Below are 25,446 nucleotides of genomic sequence, written 5' to 3' on the forward strand. Positions count from 1 at the left end.
AAACTAAATTGAATGTATAGGAATTATCTACTTACTGGCACCAAGTACAGTCGTTTTAATAAAAATATATAGAAAACGACTTTATATTTTTATCTTATTACTATAAGTTATGTTCCAAAAGTGAAGTTAAATATTTATAATAACACCTGGTATCTAATAGCTATTACTGCTATTAAAAATTATTATTACTGCTATATAATATTAAATAAACGACTTTATATTTTTATCTTATTACTATAAGTTATGTTCCAAAAGTGAAGTTAAATATTTATGATAACACCTGATATCTAATAGCTATTACTGCTATTAATAATTATTATTACTGCTATGTAATATTAATAATATTAAATAATACTTATATAATATATTGGATTTTAAAATTATTGCTTTATATCAATAACATTTAATTTGATATTGATTTCGAAAAAACGAAAAGTAAATCACAATATCAATATTGTTGGCCAAAAATACCTTTTTTATATCTCTACGTTTGAACAATCGAACATTAAACAAAAATGTGAAAAAGAAGACCATATACATTTTTATAATAATTAAAATAGTTTAAAAATTAACTAACAAAATATAAAAATAGGTATTTAAAAAATATGGTTAAATTATATTTTAAAATATTATTAATACAACTTTATGTAATCATTAATTTAGAGATTTTGTTTATATTAATTCTATTTTTATTTTTTTGGTTCGTTGAATATTTGATGTATGAACACTCACATTATTTTGGCTATGTACATGTTGAGTATACCTATTATTAATTACATTACCCTTGTATTCAGTATTCACTATACTGAGATGTGAGTTTTACGTCTTACTAAAGAATTCTTCATAATAATCATGTATCTTAAAATACATTTGGTGAATATCTGCATGTTTTTCAAAATATATTTAAATTAATTTTAATATCATGTATGCATTTTTATTTAAATGTGTTAAAAACCCTCTCCTGTTCAAATTCACAAGATCTGGTTCTGGAGCAACAACTTGACCATACTCATGTTTTAAGCTATTCGCGAGCTTTTCACATTCAATGTGTGTAATTATATTTTTATTTATATACCTATCTAATAACATTAAATTATAATGATAATTAAAAAATAAAATAAAATATATATAAATAAATACTATTTACCCAACTAAGACTTAACTCCAATAAATTTAATAATCTTTATCCTTTTAGGAACGGGCCCTTGCAATTCACGACTTACAATATTAATAGACCGTTCTATTGACAATAAACGTTGGAAGGTATTAAAAGTTTTAAAAATCTACAGAATCATATTATAATATATTATTATATTAATTATAAAAATGTATAATATACTTAATATATTTATGTTGATTTCATTTTATGTGGTAACTTTAAGCCTTAAGGCTTACATGCTATATAATAAAACTACTACCTAACATTTACAAATTGGGTAAGATCAAGTGTGATGGAGCTGATGGACGGTACTGTACCAGATTTTAATCGTAATTGTTTCAGACATATCTTAGGGACGTTCTTACAATGTCTAGTAAGACCGACAGCTAGTGAGATTTTTACCTGTTCATTAACTTATTTAATCGGGTCTTTCGTCATAAATAATATTTATTATTTGTTAAATTATAATTATTCACTATTTGGATAGATTTTAATCTATGTAATAAATATTTACAGTTACCTTTGCCTGAACTTTATACAGGTACTAATGATGCTATTTTCTTCTTTAAAATGATTAGAACAAACACGATCCAATTTTTTAAAAATGATTCATAATGCTTCTTTCCACTTTTTCTCTCCCATTTTTAAGGAATAATAAATCAAATTTAATTTAAAAAACGTATATTAACCCTATTATATTACATGTTGTAATTGTAAAACGTACTACGTAGCCCCCCTAGTGAAAAACGCTATCCTAGTGGCAGAATAACCGTACGATTTTTATCAAGTCACTTTATAAACGAGTGGCTATTTATAGAAGTTTGATATCCTTATCTTTAATATTCATGGTCGTAACTTGTAGTGAATGATGGCTATAATGTACTGTCTCCCATCAAAATAGAGGGAAATGTAATTAAATAAACAGTACTCATACCAATGATAAAAGTTTTATGATAATATTCTCACTTTTTGTGGAAAACAATAAACTTAAAATTGTTATGAAAAAATATATTCTTGACATCCCACGTAATTTATTATGTAACATTTTGTAACCGCAAAAAAAAATTTTGTAACCACATCGGTGCCCCGGAAAATGGCGTTACAAGTTCCGGGTGCCAGGGAAACGTTACCCCAGCACCCCAAACATTAAATAATTAAAATTTCGACTTGAAAACTGTTTGGTATTATGTTATTTATAATGTAACATTTTGTAACCGCAAAAAAAAATTTGTAACCACATCAGTGCCACGGAAAACGGCATTACAAATTCTGAGTGCCAGTGTAACATTACTTTATTAGATGTATAAGATAACAGCTCAAAATGTTGGTAGGTTAAAAAGCTTGACAATTTTATACAAGTTCCTCCATAAGTTGTTATTGTTAAAATTTAAAAATATGTAAATACTTAGACTGCAAATGCTGCATAGGTACAATTTCTTTTACAATAATATTTGTATATTTGTGTGGTGATACTTGAAACATTTAACATACATACATTTTTATATTTTATAATTGTATTATATTTTACATTTTAATGCAAGTTTTTAGGGGAAAATGATTGCAATCTACCTATAATACTATAATAAATTACTTTAATTACAATATTATCATAAAATACTTTGTAAATATATAATATAAGGCATACAGGCCGGTTGTTGACTAGTTTCCATCAACGGCTGTTTTTTGCATTTTAAAATATACCATTTATACCCTCAACCAAATGTACCATTTGTCATTTGCTCACAAACTAATATACCGGTGGCGGATACTCTGACATATTTTAAATTCAGGTTTATAATACCAATCCGTAAAATGGAGGAGGTAAATAGGTAAGTAACAATCCAAGTATAAAAATAATAGCTCAACTGGTACAACGTACAAAGAGAATATTTTAACAGAGTGCTTAATTTTAGATGTGTATAAGTGTAATTATAATTATTGTTTTTATTATTTTATTATATCTGCCTATTCATATTATTTTTATAAATTTTACTTATCATTTTATACATTTTTTTTATGTTACAAATTGCAATACCTATAATATCTTTATAATTTATATATATTTAATTACAATTATAATTTTATACTATATTACCATTTTTGACAACTTACATTTTATGCCAATTATAATTATTGTATTTATACGTGTATTTTAAATATTATTATCATTTACATATTTTACCTCTGCTATTTTATGGATTGGTATTATAATCATTTTAATCACACCTACTGTATAGTGTATAGCAGAGCCTAACTCACATTCTCATATTTTTTTTTCACTTCATTGTCATTTACTTGTTATAGTGCATGTACAGAGCACGATTTTTTTTATGGTGTGGGTGGGAGCGGAGAGACGGAGATCCCCTACTATTTTTATTTTTTTTGCGTACCCCTACTATTTTTTTTACTTAAACGGGGAGATGGTACAAAGTAATGTACGAAATAATTTTTAATAAAATATGGATTTTTAATTGATGTCAGTTATATAACTATTTTACTATTTTTCATATCAAAATTATTTTTGATATGAATTTGTCATTCCAACAATGAAATTACCAAGGTTTTTTTTTCAGTGTATAGCATCAGCATCACCATTGGTTATAAATACTAGTATTTATAATCAACGGTATCTATCACGTCTTATAATATACCTATAGCAGTTTTTTTATCTTTGTATATTTATTATTATTTTATTTTCATTCATAATTCCAATTAAAATCAATACATTCATCACTTCGTTCAGAATATAAAATATATCAAAAAAATTGTTCCCGGATATTATAATGAATATCCCAACGTTGTTAAATATGCTGATAGTGATGGTGGCGCGGTGGTTACTCACACAAATTTTTAAAATACTACATACACAACAGCACTAAACGACTTCAACTGATAAACTAATTCCCTATCGTTTACTCCTTAGTCCTTAGAAACAGAGCGCTTTCAGCCCCCTAACTACACGTCATACGTCTATACTTGGATTACAAAATACCTATACAACATAACTTTATAAATTTTTTGCATACATGTACATAACCACTTACTCATCCACGGGTCAGGTACCACCACCCCCAGAAACCAGAAGCAGTTACTTCTGAAAAACATGGTTGGTTCGCTACGCCACTGATGTACACTTAATAAATAATAATATAATATCTTAGTTCGTGGTCCAACTGGCAACTGAATAAAAAAATGTATTATGACAACCTGTAACCTGATAATGAACTACATTATCATGATGTATTCAGTATCGTGGAGTTGGACTGCAAACATGCTGAATCCTGATGCGTTTTTCTTCAAGCCGGTTTAGCCTAACAAATTTCTTCAATGTTTGGATAAAAATCAAATGGTAAATTCCCATTCAGATATTAAAATCATCTATGGTAACATAAATTATATTCAAATTAAATAATGATAATAAAAGTTTTGATATGATACTTATTTTAAGAACGTTTCGAGTTAATGTAAGACTTAAAAATAAAATATTTCTTATTTTATAATTATAATTTGACATTATTGTTAATGATTTTATATTAAATACAAGTTGATATAGGTATACTTTATATTAATTGATATCAAATGATTTGTGATTGATATCAGTATTACAATATTAATTTTTTTTTTACTAACATGATATTAATATTATTTTAAAAAGAAATTGAATTACTTAGGTATAATGAATAATTTATATTTACATTTTAGTTCATCTGAAACTGCATTGAATAAGTGACGATGTTCAGCTCTACTGTGAATAATCATTATACAGTTAATTGGAGAGACAATTTGAATGATATTTCTGATCTTGATGAGTAAGTTTCAGCATAATTCTCAATTTCGGGGCGCCATTTCAATTTAGGTAAACAAACTAATCCATCTTATTGCATAAGATATTTAAGAACACTTGGATTGAAAAGATTTTAATATCATTACACGTATACCTTATAGGAGACTTTAACAAACACTTTTAGTTTAATTGTAACATTGACTAATTTGAAGTGCATTTAATTACCAACTCCATGAATGTGTTAAATAGTTAAGTAAGCTAGTTTTAAAGTAAGTCAAATTTTCTTCTTTATTTGTCACTTTACAACTACTTCATGTCAGTCAAATGTCTAGTGTGATGTGTAATGTATTATCTATGTGAATACAATAAATATAACTAATAATTATAATGTAACATATATTGGTAATAAGTAAATTACCTATTTAGTCAATAATAAATGTACTATGTTTAAGTGAATGCTTCTCATGCACTTGTCATCTCTATCTTACAAATGTGTGGTATACCAAATTTTTGTTAGATAAGAAGCATATTTATGCTTAAATGTCAGTTTTTTATTCAATATTTTAATTTCGAGAGAAGATATGAGCATTTTTATTTTATGATATTTCACATAAATATAATATCCCCAACTGATTATAATACACTAAAAATTATTGGATAAACCTTAAATATAAAAAAAAAACTCTCGACATTCATTACATAGTAGAAAAAACAAAAAGTTGACAAATATACACATTTCTTTTCTTCCAAATGGCGCTCCTTTTAAATATTTAATCTATTTAATAATTATCAATTTAATATTATGTTCAAATTATAGTGATTCGGATAATGAATTGCCTCTTTCATCAATATCAGATTTTGGGCACCTGCTTAATAATTATAAAATTAAAAGAAGTGACATTAGAAAATGTAAAACTGCTGACTGCCTAACAAAACAAAAAATTAAACAGGGTAACAAATCACCCCATCGATCAAAAGGACATTATTTTGTACACCCAATTCAAGACTATAAAAAAATAAAATGTAGATCAAAAATATATGATACAGTTGATCATCAAATTGAAATGGATATAAATCAAGATTATGAATTACCTCTTTCATCAATAGCAGATTTTTTGCATCCAATTGAAAATAATCTTAAAAATAAAGAATTACAAAAATGTGGAACTGTTGATTACCAAACAGAACAAAACAATAACCAGGATAACAAATCACCCCATCGATCAAAAGGACATTATTTTGTACACCCAATTCATGACTATAAAAAAATAAAATGTAGATCAAAAATATATGATACAGTTGATCATCAAATTGAACTAGACATAAATCAAGATTATGAATTACCTCTTTCATCAATAGCAGATTTTTTGCATCCAATTGAAAATAACCTTAAAACTAAAGAATTACAAAAATGTGGAACTGTTGATTACCAAACAGAACAAAACAATAACCAGGATGACAAATTAACTATTTCATCAATCGCACATAACTTGCATTCATTTAATAAAAACAATATAAAACATGAGACTGTCAATTGCCAATCAAAAGAAAATATCCATCATTATAACAAATCTGAGCCAAATAGATTAATATGCAACAAAGAACAGAGCACAATTATTAATAATACATTAAGGAAGTATGAATGTGATATTTGTGGTAAAATCTTTCCTAAGCGTACTGATATAATTAAACATTTTAAAACTTCATTGTGCTATCCTGAAATAATTTATAAATTTTGATAGTTTTTAGTTTACTTATATTAAAAATATTTTAATATAGTTAAATGTGTTAAAATATAAATTGTAAAAATTAATATAAATTAAAATTGTATAATATATTGTTTTTGATGAACTTCTTGTTTTTAAGTCTAAATGATTATTTATAACTTATATGCAACATTTATGTTGAAAAATCAGACATACTCCCCCCCCCCCATGACACAATCATTTGACTGCCACTGATTAATACTATACAGTAGAGCCTTAATAGTCCGGACCCCTGATGATCCGGTGAACGCGGTAATCCGGACGGCAAAATTCCATTTGTTCGTAAATAAATTTTACGAGAATTCTTGCAACCCAATTAATCTATAAAATATTGTTATCGACAAATACAATTTCGTCATTTTTATTGCCTACTGTTCCTAGTAAAGACTAATACATGTATGTAGGTACATAATAAATCAATGCTTCTTTCAAAGTTTCTCCTTCAAAAGCTGTGAATGCACTGAATACTGTATTACAATGGGCGGAAGATGAGAACATGTAAAGCACTGATCTTTTGTTGGTACGTTGATTAAGGGAACTCGCTTTTGAAATTAAAATTAAAAGTATTATTTACAAAAAATTACCGACTACAGTAGGTTTTTAATTTAATTTAATTATTATTCTTGTAATTTAAAATGCAATAAATATAAAGATAGTGAAATTCAAAATAAAATCTTAGTAATTTGAGTAGGTAATTTTGAAAACCCCCGGTAATCCGGAAAAATCGATAATCCGGACGATGCTCGGTCTGAATTCGTCCGGACTATCGAGGCTCTGCTGTATTAGTATACTATATAATAGCGCACACATTGTATTTTTCATGTCCTACAAAAAATATTGATATTATTTTGATTAGAATATATCAAGAGAGTATATAATATTAAATGATAAACAATAAAATATTAGTGTAGATGTATTTAAATAATCAATAAAAAAAATAATCATTGTTTATTATCTAATAGGTACAGAAAATTTATGTTGTGTAAATATTTAAAAATAATTTTGTTTTTTTGCAAAACGTTTGAAAATGAAAATATGTAGTTATAAATAATACATTAGTATTATGCAACTGTAGAACACCCACTTAAAATCTGAAACTAATTGTTATATTTAATAGCAAGATTCTCTATCTTACACAATTTATTTGGAATAATGATTAGAGAATTGTATTTATAATTTATTATAACCAAATATTTCATTGAATTATGGTAAACTATGCAAGATAATAGTATAATGATAAAAATGTATAAGTAACTTAAATAATAATGAAATATTTTTACACATAAGACACATCTGGCATTCTATTACTTAGTATTACAATTATCGCAGTCTAGCATTTGTATTTTATTTTGTTTGTTTCTGGTGATAAGATACTGCCATATTTGTTTCTATGATATAATATCTATGCATTTATATTCAGAGGATAGGTATATTTTCACATGTCAATGACACACTACACAAATAATAATTATCTTGTTTTATTTGGAAAAAATTATCGTAGTTTATTTTTCATTAAGATAAAAAATACATGAAAGATCATAACTAGCATTAAATTTTTCAAACATACATGACGTATACAATTATATGATTCATATATATATATATATATATATATATATTGATACTATCTAACAATTGAAATAAATAAAAGTAATGAAATTGTGAAGAATCAAATGGAACTAGATGATTTAAAAAGATTTTATTACTCTTAAATATTTTTCAATCGATCAGCAAACACTTCTATTTGAGCATTTAAAGATTGCAAATTAGAAACTGTACTTGCTAAATGTTTAGTCATATAAATTTCAATATTATTAATTAATAGTTCATTATTCTTGAGAGTTTTAGAAGTTTCTGAATATTGAGTACTAAGATTGTTCATTGTTACGGCAAATGTCTCAACTAAAACAAATCATTTAGATCAATTTTTAAATTAACAATATACATTAAACAGCAAAGTAGAGTAGTGTAAACTGAATAGAATTGAACAAAAAAAAATTTTTTAAACATAATTGTGGTCAATAAATTGCATTTATAACATCATGCTCCCCTGAGGCTGTGTTATTAACTCAAAACTTTGTAATTAATAATTATATACAACTTGAGACTAGATAGTTTTATATGACCCATTATTTTAATGACAAGAGAATTATAAAAATATTAAATTTTGTTTATATTTTCATTGGTTGGAATGTTGGAAACACAATTAATGAAATTAGTTGATGATGTGTATATATATATTATATGTGTGTGTAGATGTCCATATAAACTGTTAAGATTAAAATTAAAATCTCAATCGTAAAATGTTAATTAATTTTGAAGTTTATAAAATTAAAATGTTTCTTTAAAAATAATATTTAAAGCTTATTTAACAAATATGTCAACTTAACCATTAAAAATACAAATATAGATACATGATTAAATAAAAAATACTAATACATTACCTTTAAGACGAAACATATTTAATATAGTCATTCTATGTATAACATGTGGTATCAAATTTGGTTTTTTTCTTGCTTTTAAAATAGCTTCATAGAGTGTATTCGTTTTTTTATCTACTTCTAAATTTTGATCAAGTCGATTTGAAGCAATTTTTTTTAACTTGGGTAATAAATAAACAACTCTGGATTCAATTACATTAACTTGAGGTAAAATTAGTTTGGACAATCCCTTTAATATGCAAACGGCTTCAACCAATCCATCACTGTTAATGCTACCAGTTAAGCGTGTCTGTAAAACATTTTAAAAGTTTAAGCAGGGGGTGAAATTCTACTTATGTACATGAATCCGAAGATACGTAGGTAGAATTAGTCGGCAGTTAGATGTTTTACAGAAAAAAAATCTTTAGAAACTATTTTAATTGTCTTAGTTTTATAATTCTCATTCAAAATTTATTGTTTTTATAATCATAATTTCATGGTGTATAATATGATATGATTTACACTGAATAATATTTGCAAAAAGAAAAAAACTAAAAAATCCAAAATGTTAAGTATGAACTTTATGCCATAGGCCATTGATTATATTATTATTAAATAAAACAATTTAATATAATTTTTTTTTTGATTAAAAAAAAGTTATGATCTATACCTAATGTTTTCAAAATATGAAATTTTGTATTTTAAATATAACAGTTAAGTTAAAATATAGATCTATTTTTATTCTTGATACCTACATAGTACATACCTATGTTATGTTAAATATAAACAAACCTTTAAAGTTATTGACAATTAATTTAAAAAGCATAAGATATATTTTTAAGTAAATATTTTATAAATTATTCAAAAAATAATAACTCAGCCTAAGCTTTAAAATAATTATTAATATTAAAAAAAGTATAGTACTTCTTACCAAAATTGATTTTTCAGATCCAATAATTACTTCCAATTTTTGAAGACGATCTTTTAATCGTGCTATTTGTAGTAATTGTACACTCTTTGATGCATTAGGTTTTGAATTTTCAAGTGTTATTTTAATATTCAATACTTTAGGAATATTATTAATAACAATGAACTGCTTTTTATCAAAGCAACAATGACATTTTTCTAACAATTTGGTAATTATGTACTGTCTGAAAATAAAAATAAAACATTAAAAGCAATTAAAGAGAAATTGGTATATAACTACATAATGATAATTATCAATACATTATACAATTTATTGATCCAATAAAAATGTATAATAATCTTTAAAAAAAATTAATTTAGAATGGCTTACTGTAAATTAAAAATGTTAATAGTTTCATGACTTTCTAAAAGTAACTGTCCATCAACACTGTATTTAAATAATTTTCTCAATATATTTTGTATTTGAAATCCAATATTAGCATATAGATTTTCATTTTCATTAGTTTCATTTACCTTAAAACAAAATTCTATCAACTAGAGTTTAGTTACATACAACTATCTAATCATAAATTATCATTAAAAGGTAGTTAAGTAATTTTATTTGTTTGATGTACAATATGTTCCAAAAGTCCATAATATCACCTTTAGCATGCCCGAGGGAAATAAATATATTTAAATGTGGTTCTTTTTACAATTATAACTTTATAAGTATGGAAATTCCAATTGAATGGTATGAAATTCAATTTTTTTTTTCAAAAATTCAAAAAAATATTAACATTTTTTTGTACAAATATGTATTTTTAAATTTTCAAGATGTCATTTTGTTGATAATATATTTTAAAACAGTTAGAAAATATATACTAAAATTAAATGATAGTTATGACAAATTAATTTAATTAATTTAAATTAATAATAGCAAAATTGGTAAAACACAAATCGCATACAGTTTGTTTCAGATCTTTTAAAAATGTATATTTTTTTATGTTACACAATATAAAAACACAAACTATAAATATATATATACCTAAATTGAATCAAAACATTTATAAAAATTACATAACACAATAGTTGTATGAGTAGTATTATCTAAATTCTAAAGTATGTATTAAGTTTTAAATGCAAAAATGTACTCTAAGTAGATTCACTAAAATATATAATATTTTATATAAAATGTTCCATATTTCTTTATTATTTTTAAATACTTTTTTATGATTCTCTCAAAAATGTTTGATTTTTAAAATGTTAATGATCAGACAATGGTTAATTTTATTATCGTTTATCAATGTATAAAAAGTATTGTATAGAATTTCATAATTTCTTATAACATGTCTACTAAGAAGTACATGCCAATAGTTTGGAATCTAAAATATTACTTAAATGGTTTTATACACATCATACTATAGAGATTTATAGAAAAAATTTTTTATAAAATATAAAATTCATAATAAAAAAATAACTACTTGAAAATTAGATTCTTGTATCAAAAAATCCTCGGTTTCAAACTTCAATCTATAATATTTTTGCAATGGTGTCTCTTGTTCCCCTTTAGCAGCTAATTCCCAATACTCACTCCTATAAATATATAAGATATTTTATTCGATATAAGTATATAAAATAATATAAATAGTTGTTAATAATTACTTTAACTTATGTTTAATTTTATATGATTTAATAACATTATCATAAGTGTCTGAAGAAAAGTTAATATTACTTGAATCCACAAAATATTTATAAGGTCTGTGTACATTTCTTTGAATATTAGAATTAATACCTTCAATTTCCTTAATTAAAGAAAATTTATATTATTCTTAACAATTAGATGAATAATAATCAGTTACAATTTATACACATTTTAAAAATTATAACTATTACCAGATTATTGAACTTCATTAAAATGAGTTTATCATCTTTGAATGTAGCAAGAGTACCCCATTTTTCATGGGAACGTGGTTTCCAATTACTCTAAATTAATACAATAAAAAAATTAATATGATTTTATCATGGTGAAACTAAGTAACCACAATATTATCATTCATGATTTATTAGAAAATACATAGTTCAAACCAGCCAATTTATAAAATGTAAAACAAAATAGATATCAACAACTACAAAACGTTTATGCCTAAATACCTAATAGGATATATGCCATATGGATATTATACAAATAGGTAGGCGTAGGTAGGTACTTCAACATTTCGAAATTATGTTGATAATATAATATTATTATAATCTATTAAAGTAAATTGAAATATTAACAAATTGCAAATTATTTTTAGAGTTTTCTAAGAAATCAACAATAAAATATTAAGTTCTATACTTACAGTTCCATTAAATTGAGAATCTTTAGGATCATTCATATTTCGTGCGAAAAGTCAATAATGCAATAAATAAACAATATTAACCATTACCTATTTGGAACCTCGGAACAAATTATTATTATGTCACCTACAGGCTACAATAACATTATTTATTTATTTATTTAATGATAACAACAATTAACAGATCAGTCAAATTATTATTCATAAGATTAAATAATAGATAGTCATATTATGATATTCTGTTTATTTCAAATTTAGTAAGATTTTTGATAAAAAATATTTTTTTAGAACGAAATGTATAAAATAAACTTTAACTGACAAAAACATATGTGATTGTGTGGAGCTTACAATTTATTGACCTATAACCATTATACCATTGTTAAGAAAATACACTATCGCAATAATTATCCGTTTCCGTATGGTGATTGCATATATAATTGTACAATTTACTATAAATACCTAATATGCATTTTTGGCCTTAACCAAATTATTCTTACCAGACAAAAAAACATTTGTATTACCAATTTACCATTGATAAAACAAACGTATTATATTTAATCATTTTAATCAAAGCAGTTGTAGCCATCGAAGAAAAAGGTTAAGCATAATTTATCGCATGCTTGTTTGACTAAATGCAAAATGTTATTTAGCCATGACTGCTTGTGCTGTACTGCTTTATACAATACCATCATATTTATTTTATTTGTCGTCCATCATATTTTGTTATTGTGAGTTGTTAACACCACTAATTGAACAACATTTCAGTCTTCTTATAATATAATTAATTACCTACCTATACTGAATAATAACTAATATCAAATTGAATACTTTAATGTCTTAACTAAGTTTTAATCGCAATAGAAATAACGAAACAATAATGACAAATAATTAGGTCTTAGAACCTTAGGTTTTATTGTTATTATTTTAAGATCGTGGGTATAAACATAATCATAAATAGACAATGAATGCATAGGCTCCAAAACTAACTAGGGGACAGATTACTGCTAAGTGCAAGTGTCGTTTTATTAAATATAGGTTCTGCAACTCGCCTGCATTGTTTATTTAAACCAAGTGGCTAGTGGCTGTCGATATTTAATTATTTATAAAACAAACCGGTCTTAAGAACCGAGTGGTTGAATCGATTTCAAATGAAGTTTTCTGAACTTTTTATGACAGGTCCTGGAAACTTATGAGTTATGACCTGCATGGTTGCGTTCATACACTAACACAATTATTGAAAACGTATACAAGTTTAATTATTAAATGATTGAATAGTAAATAGTAATAGGTATAGTATTAAACTGTACGCAATCACATAAGTAGCCCTGTTCTTAATGGTAGTATTTTGAAAATCAAGGGATTAAGAGTTGAAATAAATGTAATTATGGTATTATGATTTATCTATGAGGTAGGCTATTATATGCGATATATCTCTATAGTAAATAAAATATTAATGTTACTGGAACGTTATTAAAACGTAGAGTTAACTGTTGTCTGATAATCTCTACACGATTCAAACTCGACTGACTTGATATGCCGATAATAAACCTACATCAATATTTCTATATTATAATGCCATGCGTTTATAAATATATTATTGTGTTGTATGCGTAAAAATGTTTCAATACTATATAAAACCGAATAACAATTACCAAACAATATATACCTATTTAAATAATTAAATATATTATGATAGAAAAACTAAATTCGATACCACATTGAAACATTATATAGAAAATAGGACTCACATGTCACATCGCTTGCAGATGTAGTTAATGCGAAGGATCTATGTGCCTATTACATCAGTTGATCAATCAGCTTTATTACATTTTAATTTCGTTCATAATTTTTAATAGGTATGTAATAGTAAGTATGACACCACAATACAACCTTTTTTTTTACCAAGCATTAAATTAAAGTTATCTTCTTAATTTAATAAACAAAAATGAAAAAACATTTGGTTTAAATTTTTAAAATTTTAATATAATTAAATAATAATAGTGCATGTTGTACTTGTACCTACAATTATATTTGAGCTATTTCTTTGCTAGTCTCAGCCTCTCAGGGGAGTTTCAGAGGCAATTCAAGTTTTGCGATTACTACCTATTGTGGCTATTAGACATACCTAGTAAGTGACTTACTACTTACTTGTCAGTGCTCAGTTATCAATATGTTATACTTAAATTTGCAATGTTACAATACACTAGCGAATGATCATTAAGATAAACTAAAAATTATACAGATATTGAAAACCACATTGAAGAGTAATGAAAATATTAATGAGTCATTTAAAAATAAATAGGTAGGCAATTGATTGATTAAGAATTTTTTTTCTAATAATCTAATTTGTTGGATTGAAAACAAAAGTTGACAACACATGAATTTATTGTACCTACATATTTAAATTATTGTGATTATGCTTACAGCAGTTTTGAATGGAAACTATTGGTTGGTAACTAGCAATAAAATTATTTTAAATCAAACAAAATTATATTTGACAGTTACCAAGGTTAAAATTGTATTTATACTACTTTTGTATAGTTATTATGTATCTTAAAATTTGAATGTTATTTGCAGCAAAAATCATATACAATTGGTGTTTATTGGATTTATCTAGATCTTGCAACAAAAAAATAAAATCAGGTAAGCAAATTTCTATAAAAATTATATTATAAATCATAAAACATTGTATACGTAAATTGATTCTGAACAGAGACAGGTTTTCAGTCAAAAAATATATTATAATCATAGCCGACAACTATACTTAGTGTGATGGTGGCTGCATCGACATAATAAAGATCCACATATACTACTGTAATAAAGTCATATACGATTTATAATAAACATTAAATATAAAGATAATTAACATAGAAATGTTCTAGAAATTGTTCTAAAATAATGATATCATTAAATAATGAGTAATAAGTAATAACATATAAAACTATAGCTATAACTTCTAAAATATTTACAATACAAAAATGAAAAAATTATTCACGAATGTGTTAAAATATTTTTAATTGGCCCAATCTATTTAAATCAAAATAGTAATAATAAAATAAAAAATTTATTAATCTGATATTTTTGGCAGTATCCTGTTTGATATATATCGGATTCTAGAGATTCTACTGTACTACCAAATACAAATACTCTGATCAAATACAAATCATCAAATTTTATTATTTTATTATGAATACACTTATGCAAAATCAATAAGAATACTGTCAATAAAATATATAAATATGTAGATAAACAATAATATACATTACAAATGATGAAATTTGATGTAATAAACGAGACTTTTTGTTCTCAACTTAATTTTTTATATATATATATATAAAACATTGATATAGTGAAAACAATATTATTAACTGTTAAAATCAAACAAATACAGCACTTAAATTACAACCTTTTTATAACTTCTTTTTAATATAAAAATTGTATGATAAATTAAAGTAATTAAGTATCAAAGTATATCAATTAAAATTAAGAAGAAGCTATTGATGTAATATAATGTTACATAATATCAATATTTTCAAACAAACACAAAACAATATGACTTTTTTTACTTATATACCTAAGACAAACAAAAACAAAAATGGACTACATATTAAATATTTAAATATAAAGTAAATGACTAAAATTATAATATTACATTCATCTAATAGTATTAATATAATTTTAATTTTGTAGGTAAATGGCAACATAGAAAATTATAATATGAATCAATAATATTATAAACATAAATAATTATATAAATCAGTGATGACCACCAACTTTCTTTACAACCAAAAGAATTAGATTAAAATTAGAATTTTATTTTAAAGAATGAAAAATGAAACATATTTTGTTTAAATTATTGATAATTTTATAAGAATAATTGAGTTCTTTAAATAAATTTTGTTTTTGTGTACCAATGTGTTTATTAATGAACTAACTAGGTGAATTATTATTGGTAATTTTGTCGTTCATAAGTTATCTAAAAAAAAAAAAATACTTCAATAACGCCAAAAACGTTATTCATGGCTATTACGCTATATTTAATTTTAACAAAACTACATAATCACACTCGTAAGTTTCAAATATAATTGAATAAGTAAAAACAAATTGATACACAATTTCGAATTAAATTAATTTCAATAATATTATGCAATCAATTATACATAAAACACAAATATGGAGAAATAATTTTATTATTGTATAGTGAATTTAGATACTGTAGTATATATATAAATGCTGGTGTTACAAATAATACATATGTCAATATTAATTGCAACCAGTAAACCATGATAAGTATTTCATATTTATAAGACTGGATAAATATTGTAATATTTGTAGAAACTATAATAGACTGGAGAAAGAACAATATCATAGGAACGATGATGTTTTAATGCTCAAAATGTTTTTTTACAAAACCAATCATTCCGTTACTCTGTTCTGTTCTGGTCTAGTAGGACAACTGGATAATCATTTCTTATACACGGCACATCTAAAGGCACATCACCCTGTAAATAAAAAAATGGAAATAAATGTAAAAAATGTACTTGAACTAAACACAATTGTTAACTTAAAATATTGGGTATTGGATATAGACTATTATAACTATAGAAATGTACTGATTTAATAATATTTAATAATCATAAATATTAATTTTAAATCATGCATTTTTTGTAGATGATTGTTATTCATACAACTGAAAATAATTTGAAATTTATGCAACAAAATATTAAAATCAATATTTATCACACACTCGCTTCCATAAAATGCATGGTATAGTAGAATCCCACTAATAACAATCTTCAAGGGATCGAGAGTCAGTTTGTTATATCCAAATTTTGTTTTCATAGGCAAAACAATCGATTAGGCTGTTATACCTATACTGACTGAATAACATAGGTAATGACAAAAACTTATTTTGTAATTAGAATTTTTGTCCAGATTTATCATTTGGTCTGTCCTAATAAAATTGTCTACATTTGTTGAATTCGGAATATTGTTATAAAAGGCATCACATTTTCAATCAGTTGTTATAAAAGCAGTTAAAAAGTAAAAAAGTATAAAAAATATAATATCATAAAGCATGATTTTATTTTTTTACGAAGTTCAAATTTTGATAAATTTATAAAGATCACGAAAATTGGCAAATTATTTACTAGTTAAATATTTTTTAATAAAACTTTAAATGCATAATATTAAAATTTATAAAAAATATGAAATAACAAGCTGCTCAGTAGCAAAGATTATTAAGGCTTGTTTTACGGAATAAATACAAAAACCAATAACCATCATCACTGTATTAACCATTCTTCTCTACCCAACCTTCTATAATATAAAAGAGTTTGGATCAACTGTCTAATTCGTTTTAGAACCACATAGTCTGTTGTTATTTCTAATGCAAAATAGCTCAGAACATATGTGCATTAATTACATGCCCACACAATGATGGAGAGAATATTTTTACAAACATACATAAATATAAATAAAGCTTCCAAAGGTAGATTTATACTTAAATTACACGATTAACTGAATTTTTTTTTGCCATGTTATAATCATTGGGAAAACGCCACTCAAAGTATTTTCTGACTATAAGATATAAGCTAAATTAGATAATCTTTGTTGAAAATTGTTTATTATTTTTATTTATAATTATTTTATATCATTTGATTTAAATTTAATACATATTTTACGGTAATCACACAAAATACCTACTGAACAGCAGTGTAGTACCTCTTGCTATTTTTTATTTTTTTACTTAATATAGTTTTTCTCTATGAATATATTACTTAATTGTCACATATTTTTTAGTTAAACTGAAATATTATGTTTAAATAATAATAAAAAGTATCTTATTTATTTATAAATATAAATTAAAGAAAAAAAGAAGTACAAAAAAACGTGAAATGAAAAATGTATTTAACTTATATTTTTACTCAAGTGCTCTTTTAAATTTAAGCTAAATCACCACTAATTATAAGTTGACAAATTCTAGATGAGATAAATCATTGTTTTTTAATAACTAGTCAAACTTACTTGAGGTGTTAAATGCTGGTTACTGATTCGTTTTAGAGTTAATTTTGATCCTATTTTTGTTTCTACATAAAATTCATGTGCAGTATCACCATCTTCATCTATATACATTGATCTGTGGCAATAATAAAAAATAAGTATAAATGTATTATTTAATAAAATAGTAAGTATGATACATAAATGATGATATTCACTGAACTTATTTATCAGTTATGATTTAAGATAATACATTTTATAAAAATGAATATTATAAAATAATATTTTTTTACATACCCTCTCCTGTAATATACAAATGGACTTAAAGGATTTTTTATAATAACATCATCTGGTTGTTGGATGTTATAGTTTTTATGCTGTTCTTGATATGAGGAATCATTATCTGTTTGGGCTTTGGAACTTGGTTGAGGTGAAGTTCTAAACAACTTTGTTGTCTTGCCACCCATTATTATGTAGCTATTCAAAAACTCAAAAACTGACTGTAAAAAAAAAAAATATTAATTTATGGTAACAAGAAAATATAACTATATACCTACTAGACACCTCGTGATAAAACAATATTAAATTAAAAAAGAAGAAATAGACTAGTTATAATATGATAGTAATATTAAGTGTAATGGATTTAAGTAGTTAAACATACCAATCAATGTTATCTTATAAAAAATACATTATCTGTAAGTACTATCATACTATATTGTAGGGTGCATTCATCAGAATAGATATCATTTTACCTTGATTTATCGATTGAAAGAGACTCATTTAAGTTACCAACACTGACGTGCCGTATGCTCAGTAATTAATATATACAATAAGTTAGGGGATAATCATTGAACTATATGAATTATATATTATATGCTATCATATAGTTCAATGGGGATAATGAATGGGATGACAATGATAGTAGGATTATAGATATAAATAATAAAATATATAGAATGTTTACGTGACGCAACATTTGCAACAACGTACAGCCCCAATGACGTGATGACAAATATAAAAATATAATATGCAAAACTTCGACCAATCATTTAGTGAATTATTTACCTCCCTTATTAGTGCGACCTAGTGGTACTTTTTTGTTATCAACTTCCTTTAATAAATTCAGTTACCATAATACAAAGTTGCAACCAGTGTTGCCAGTTATTATTTTGGAAAAAAGCCGAAAGTACAATAAAAAAAGGCTAGAATTTTGCTAAATAAAAAATTCAAGATTTATTACAAACAACGTTTTATACTTTTATGTATATTCTTTATTTAAATAATTAAATTAATAATATTTATATCATAGGAAATATGGCATAATGCAGTAACAACAGTAACATTAATAAATTTACTCAACCCACTATAATAATCATTTATCATTATCATTTTTAAATTATAATCATATTTAAATAGTTAAAATTAATAATTATTACTTAATAACAGTAGATAAATTTAAAATTAATTATAATATTTGAAACTTAAATTGAAAGTTTACAATATATAATAATGTAATTTAAAAAAAAATATTGAATGTTATCTTATCACAGGCGTAGATATCGAATTATCATAGATAATAAAAGAATGGATAACAGCGCGATTTAAAATAGTGGGTAACAGTGATACTTGCATTTGTAGGCTCGTAATAAGAAGAAGGGACATAAAATAAAATATAATAAGAATTATATAAGTATATATAAAAAATTAGTTTAAGGCCAGAAATAAGCTAATTAAAAATGATAAAAAGCTAGGGAAAAGGCCAGGAGCTAGATCAAATAATTTATCGGCTAGATCAGATCAAAAAAGGCTAGATTTGGCCTTAAATCAGATAAACATGGCAACACTGGTTGCAACCATGGACTAAGCTACAGAACTGGACGTGATATGGTTGGAGGGTGTGGGGAGGTTGACCACGAAACGTTATAGAACAGGTGGTATTTTAATTTTAGCATTACTAGCGCCGCATCCGAGGATAGTGGATACTAATGAGACTAGAATTCAGTGGTCTTCAACCTTTTTGGACTTGCGACCCACATTTTTAGGCCTACATTTTTCGCGACCCACGGAAGCTTTATAAAAAATCGTAAATTGCTTAATGCTTTGTAATAGTACTATTAAAACTGAATAAATAAAAATTACATTTTAATAGGTAGAATGTTATTATTACTATTTTAAACTGTATTTTCATTTATTAAATTTCTAAATGTAATTATTAAAAAATTATTTTTTTACCTTTTATAATAATTTTAAAAATTTTATTTTTATTTTAAAAAGAAGACTTATCGCGACCCAATTTTAAAGCTTACGCGACCCAAAAATGGGTCGCGACCCACCGGTTGAAGACCACTGACTAGATCACAATATCATAACTAATATCCAGTTCCATAAGTATCTACGGAGGCGGCGCTAGAAGTACTAAAATGAAAATACCGCCTATTCTATAACATTTCGTGGTCAACCTCCCCACACCCTCCAACCATATCACGTCCAGTTCTGTATATCTTAGTCCATGGTTGCAACTTTGTATTATGGTAACTGAATTTATTAAAGGAAGTTGATGACAAAAAAGTGGTACCATTTCGTGGTCAACCTCCCCGCATCCTTCAACTTTGTCGTATTCCTGGTTACGCGTTACGACAAATAATGATATTAATAATTTATGTTGAATTACGACATAATGTATATAAATATGTTTATATGAATATAACTACTAAAGTACTAACGCTCCTTAAAACAGAAAACATTCGACATTCGCTTGACATTGTCTCGTACTCTTGTCACACAGGCGTTACAATTCTACCTACCGTAGTCGTTAACAGATTAAAAGAAAGGGGTGTGGTGAAACAGTACAATATTTTCCAATTTTTCGTTTGATTACTTGTCTACCTTTATAATTAGTGAAAAACTACCTGTCATTTGAATCTATTAAATAATAAGTGATGAGTATTTTAACTACCTATATAAAAACACAAGAAAATAAATTAAATGCCCCACAAAAATAATTCTGCCTATGGAACTGCAGGGTTGTGTTATTTGTGATATAATATTTCGGATTGGTTAGGATTATAAAAAATATTTATCAAGTATGCAGACATAACCTTACAGTTACAGATAGGAGTATAAATTTCAAAATATTTTTGTGTAATTTAAAAAAAAACAAAATATTGTTACTTACCACTGATTTGATAGTTTTAGAATATTTATGTATTTACTTTTTGAATGGCGGACGATTTCCCCATAACTGTGTTTGACGTAGTAGGACATTACCTCCCCCCTATGGCCCTATATATTTTCGATGCTGACATTCCTCTCCCCGTTTTATTTAAGTTAACTATTTAATAAGAATTTTTTTTCATAAATATAATCAATTAGACTATAATTACCTATTATAGTAGATTATATTTTTGATTAACTCAACTACTTGAAACAATACAATAATAGTAATATTAATATATTCAAAAAATAGTCTAAATAAAAAATAATAGTTCTAGCATACTCTATTATTAGCTAGTAACATTTAAATTTAAATTTGTAATTAAAATCCAATCAATTTCTAGGTTGTCAAAAACTATCTTAATAATTTGATTTAGACTATTAAGATAATATTTTTCTACAATCTTATATCATCATGAGCAAAGGTTTTGTCGACATTTTTAGGCTATATTTTAAAATATTTTTTAATCTATTTTACTTACATACAATTTTTTTACGTTTTATAGTAAAATATTTATTATATTTATGAAAAACAAATTTTTAGTAATTTGTATTAGTTATTAATTATATTTTATATAAATACCTATATAAAATTACATGTACAATTAAAATTTATTATTTTTATTAAAAAAAAAAAATAATTTTAAAAAAATGGGGAGGAAAATGTACCCATTGAAAAATTTTTCGGAGGGAAATTGTCAGGTTACTATATTTTAGATTCTATACATGAATTAATAACTACCAAACCATTTTAAATTTATCTTTTTTTATCACTTAAAAAAACAAAACTTAACTGTATATTAATTATAAATCATACTCTTCCTGAAGTTCACATTAATACCAAAATGTATTCTACTTAATATATGAATATTTAATTTTTTTTTATCAAAAAAGTAAAAACTTATTTGACACTGCACTTGGTGTCAGTACTAAATGTCACAAATCTATAAAAGTAATAATTTTAGTTCAGATGGTCACATATTCGAGTTAAATATTTCACTTGGTAAAAGAACCTTTTTTTATAAGTTATGATTGTGATAATTTAACCGGTAAAAAACCGAGGGGGTATATATTATAGTGTATTCTTTATATATATATATATTTATTTTTTTAATAGTGATTAATAATGTAATTCTTATATTAAAAATATACTCCGAAAATTATAACGCTAAGTGAAAACATTATTGGTACAAATGTACAATGGATTTGAACGCAACAAATTAGATCTTGAGCCCTACTTATTAATTGCCTCGTCCATATTTATTTCAATATCTGGGTTACAGGAAATTACCAGGAGATGATAAAGTCTCGCCTCACTCATAGTTTAGTTGAACGTAAATTAGTTTTAATTAATTTTAGTTTTGAAAACAACGTTCTGTACTAAGTGATGTTGGAGGCAATGTACAGATTGCCTTGTAAGCCAAGCTTAAATTGGGAAATGCTGATGCCATGCCCACCATTTTGTTCAATTATTGCAATATATCTGATATTTGCAGTATGTCATCAAAACCTTTTTCATCTGAAATCGAGTCATCTTCATTGTCTATGTCAAACATTTCAGATTCCACAGATGTTTCATCAACTTTTTCAGGCCCATCTTTCATTAGGCTGTTAAATTTTGAAGAAAATAATTGATACTTTGTGTTTAAGTTTGTTTGTCAATGTTAAATTCTGATAACCAATTGCAAATATAATTGAAGGGATTGGGTACAGGTGTTTTTTGGCTTTACAAATGTTCTGGAGAGAAAAAAAAATATCATTAAAAATATGTTCTGCATTGTTGTAACGGTCTTCGATTTTGTTAATAGTAATGTCTAGAGTAACATTGTACACTTCACTAATAAATCGATCTTTTGCAGAAGAAAGTCTTTCATCATTTTATTATAATCTCTTTAAAACTTTACATTTTCAAATGATCATAACTTGCTTTAAAATAATAATAATGCTATCAACAAAAGAATATGTGTGGCCTTAGATAATATTCTTACCATCAAATTGTATGATAGGTATTATATTATATCAAAACTAACAGCACATTATGAAACTGGAGAATAAAATTTGCTACCTATGTAGTTTGTACGTGTGTAAGACAAAGACAACACATGCAGGTGCAATGCCCTATTAAATGTTAGAAAATTATCCTTATTTAACAACAACTATCACAATATTTTGAAAATTTTAAGTAATTTCTAAGTACTTATTTTTATGTTATAATATTTACAAGCCAAAAACTTGCTTTGAAATTAAAATATTCTAAAAAACAAATTTCTAAACACAAATTCTGTGTTATACCTAATCTATCTAATAGGTACTATTAAGTTTAATAATTAATTAATTCACTATAATATTATAGCTAACAATATAGAATTGGTTCTGCTCTACACAAATTGTTTATGTTATGCTTTAATCAATGGAGACAACACATACGGGTGTGGCGTCCTCTGATTAAATGTAACTATTAAGGTAATATATTAAACTATAAGTATTTTTCATTTATTTTTATATTATTAGGTAAACTATATATTTTGCAAGCTTTGTTAATATTCCACAACAGTTTTTGGCTAACTTAGAAAATATGATGGATATAGGTGTAAATATAATTTTATCTCAGGAATGGAATGATACTTTTTTCTTTCTTTCAACATCTACGAATAAGAATAAAAATGTAGTATGCAATTTTTTTTAACTGAAACTTTTGATAATCTAATAATGACACATTCATTATAGTAGATAATCAAGTAAAATAAGGTAATACATATTTAATTGAATTATCTCATTTAATTATCAAATATTCAAAGTAAAAACTTCTATTTAGTTGTTAATAATTATATTAAAGAACATAATATTACCTACATTAAAACTCAATAATTATAAAATTGAAACATTGAATTCTTAAATTGGAAATATAATCAAAGGGTGTGGTTGTGATTAAGATAAGTCATAACTCATAAATAATACAAATAATTATATAATAAATTTGATTAAGTCTTAGTAATTATATAACAAATACTACAAATTGTAATCATTGTAATGGATGTTTCATCAAATAAATTAAATAGTAATGATTTTGTATTATCCTTAACCTTAATAAATAATAGATGTATTATTTAATTTACAAATAAATATTATTTATAGCCAGTACATAATTTGATATACGAGAAGGAAAATAGTTAGATTTAATATATTTTTATTGAACTTAAGTATTGATATATTATAAATATAATTTAAGCCAACATAACAATATATACAAGTTATAAAAGTTAAAAACTCACATCAGAAGAATGATACTTTTCAATAGTTAAACTACAATTTATTGATGCATTGAGAGTTCCATATTTTCTAAAGAAGTCAACCAAAAGACACAGTTGTTGAGTTGTTTAAGTTGAACTTAATTCTGATGACTAAAAATATTATAGCATACAGATTACATGTTAAACGAGCGATTTTGAATAAAATTTGAGTAAGTTGTAACTAAAAGTTAAACTAAAATTTAATATAGTTTATACAAATAATTCACAATCAACAATTACAATAAATTAAGTTATTAAGTAAACGGGTAAAAATTAAAAATCTTATTGAACCATCATCGGATCATGTATTCGCTAATGCTTTATCAGGTTATCATTAGTTATCATTTTATCAATGACTATTATAATACGATATTATTATTTATCACGGATCTCGAACACTGATAAAAATATCTGCTATCATATTTTATGATTTTATCCACACTACACATACACAGACTACTCAACTTATGTGATTTTTGATTTTAACGATTTTATCCTTTGATGGTTTGACGACTACCTATGGACTATGGTAAACTTTACAATTTACATTGCTTTAATATTGTTATAAA

The 25,446-nt window shown here is 24.8% G+C and overlaps 3 protein-coding genes across 3 annotated transcripts; 1 reads left to right on the forward strand and 2 right to left on the reverse strand.

The window, feature by feature from the left end:
* Positions 1 to 4,411: 4,411 nt before the first annotated feature.
* On the forward strand, positions 4,412 to 6,778 carry LOC149060691 (uncharacterized). Its single transcript, XM_089216867.1, has 3 exons — positions 4,412 to 4,508; positions 4,862 to 4,968; positions 5,761 to 6,778. Exons 2-3 carry the CDS (start codon positions 4,892 to 4,894, stop codon positions 6,680 to 6,682), a joined length of 999 nt encoding a protein of 332 aa, XP_089072993.1. The 5' UTR covers positions 4,412 to 4,508; positions 4,862 to 4,891; the 3' UTR covers positions 6,683 to 6,778.
* A 1,639-nt stretch (positions 6,779 to 8,417) lies between these two features.
* LOC107161502 (dynactin subunit 2-like) lies at positions 8,418 to 12,518 on the reverse strand. The gene is made up of 8 exons (XM_089216893.1): positions 12,378 to 12,518; positions 11,929 to 12,018; positions 11,698 to 11,837; positions 11,517 to 11,628; positions 10,427 to 10,569; positions 10,061 to 10,280; positions 9,154 to 9,439; positions 8,418 to 8,611 (listed from the first exon to the last, which is right to left on the reverse strand). The coding sequence occupies exons 1-8, from the start codon at positions 12,411 to 12,413 to the stop codon at positions 8,418 to 8,420; spliced, it is 1,221 nt and encodes a 406-aa protein (XP_089073019.1). The 5' UTR covers positions 12,414 to 12,518.
* A 2,576-nt stretch (positions 12,519 to 15,094) lies between these two features.
* LOC149060692 (tumor suppressor candidate 2-like) lies at positions 15,095 to 25,188 on the reverse strand. Its single transcript, XM_089216788.1, has 4 exons — positions 24,860 to 25,188; positions 18,672 to 18,874; positions 18,402 to 18,513; positions 15,095 to 16,876 (listed from the first exon to the last, which is right to left on the reverse strand). Exons 2-4 carry the CDS (start codon positions 18,839 to 18,841, stop codon positions 16,799 to 16,801), a joined length of 360 nt encoding a protein of 119 aa, XP_089072914.1. The 5' UTR covers positions 18,842 to 18,874; positions 24,860 to 25,188; the 3' UTR covers positions 15,095 to 16,798.
* Positions 25,189 to 25,446: the final 258 nt, after the last annotated feature.

The sequence above is a fragment of the Diuraphis noxia genome, unplaced genomic scaffold (assembly GCF_037042655.1).
Source record: "Diuraphis noxia isolate RWA-SAM2 unplaced genomic scaffold, SU_Dnox_SAM2 contig0001, whole genome shotgun sequence".
Taxonomy (NCBI): Eukaryota; Metazoa; Arthropoda; class Insecta; order Hemiptera; family Aphididae; genus Diuraphis; species Diuraphis noxia.

Bases quoted from the DNA above. Each gene is read 5' to 3' on its own strand.
- LOC149060691 (XM_089216867.1), top strand. From the start codon at position 4,892: ATGTTCAGCTCTACTGTGAATAATCATTATACAGTTAATTGGAGAGAC. The intron at 4,969-5,760 runs GTAAGTTTCAGC...TTCAAATTATAG, and splicing joins GATATTTCTGATCTTGATGA to TGATTCGGATAATGAATTGC.
- LOC107161502 (XM_089216893.1), bottom strand. From the start codon at position 12,413: ATGAATGATCCTAAAGATTCTCAATTTAATGGAACT. The intron at 11,629-11,697 runs GTAATTATTAAC...ATATATTTATAG, and splicing joins AAAATTAAACATAAGTTAAA to GAGTGAGTATTGGGAATTAG. The intron at 10,570-11,516 runs GTAGTTATTTTT...TTTTGTTTTAAG, and splicing joins TACAAGAATCTAATTTTCAA to GTAAATGAAACTAATGAAAA.
- LOC149060692 (XM_089216788.1), bottom strand. From the start codon at position 18,841: ATGGGTGGCAAGACAACAAAGTTGTTTAGAACTTCACCTCAACCAAGT. The intron at 18,514-18,671 runs GTATGTAAAAAA...TTATTGCCACAG, and splicing joins TTTGTATATTACAGGAGAGG to ATCAATGTATATAGATGAAG. The intron at 16,877-18,401 runs GTAAGTTTGACT...TTTTATTTACAG, and splicing joins ACCAGCATTTAACACCTCAA to GGTGATGTGCCTTTAGATGT.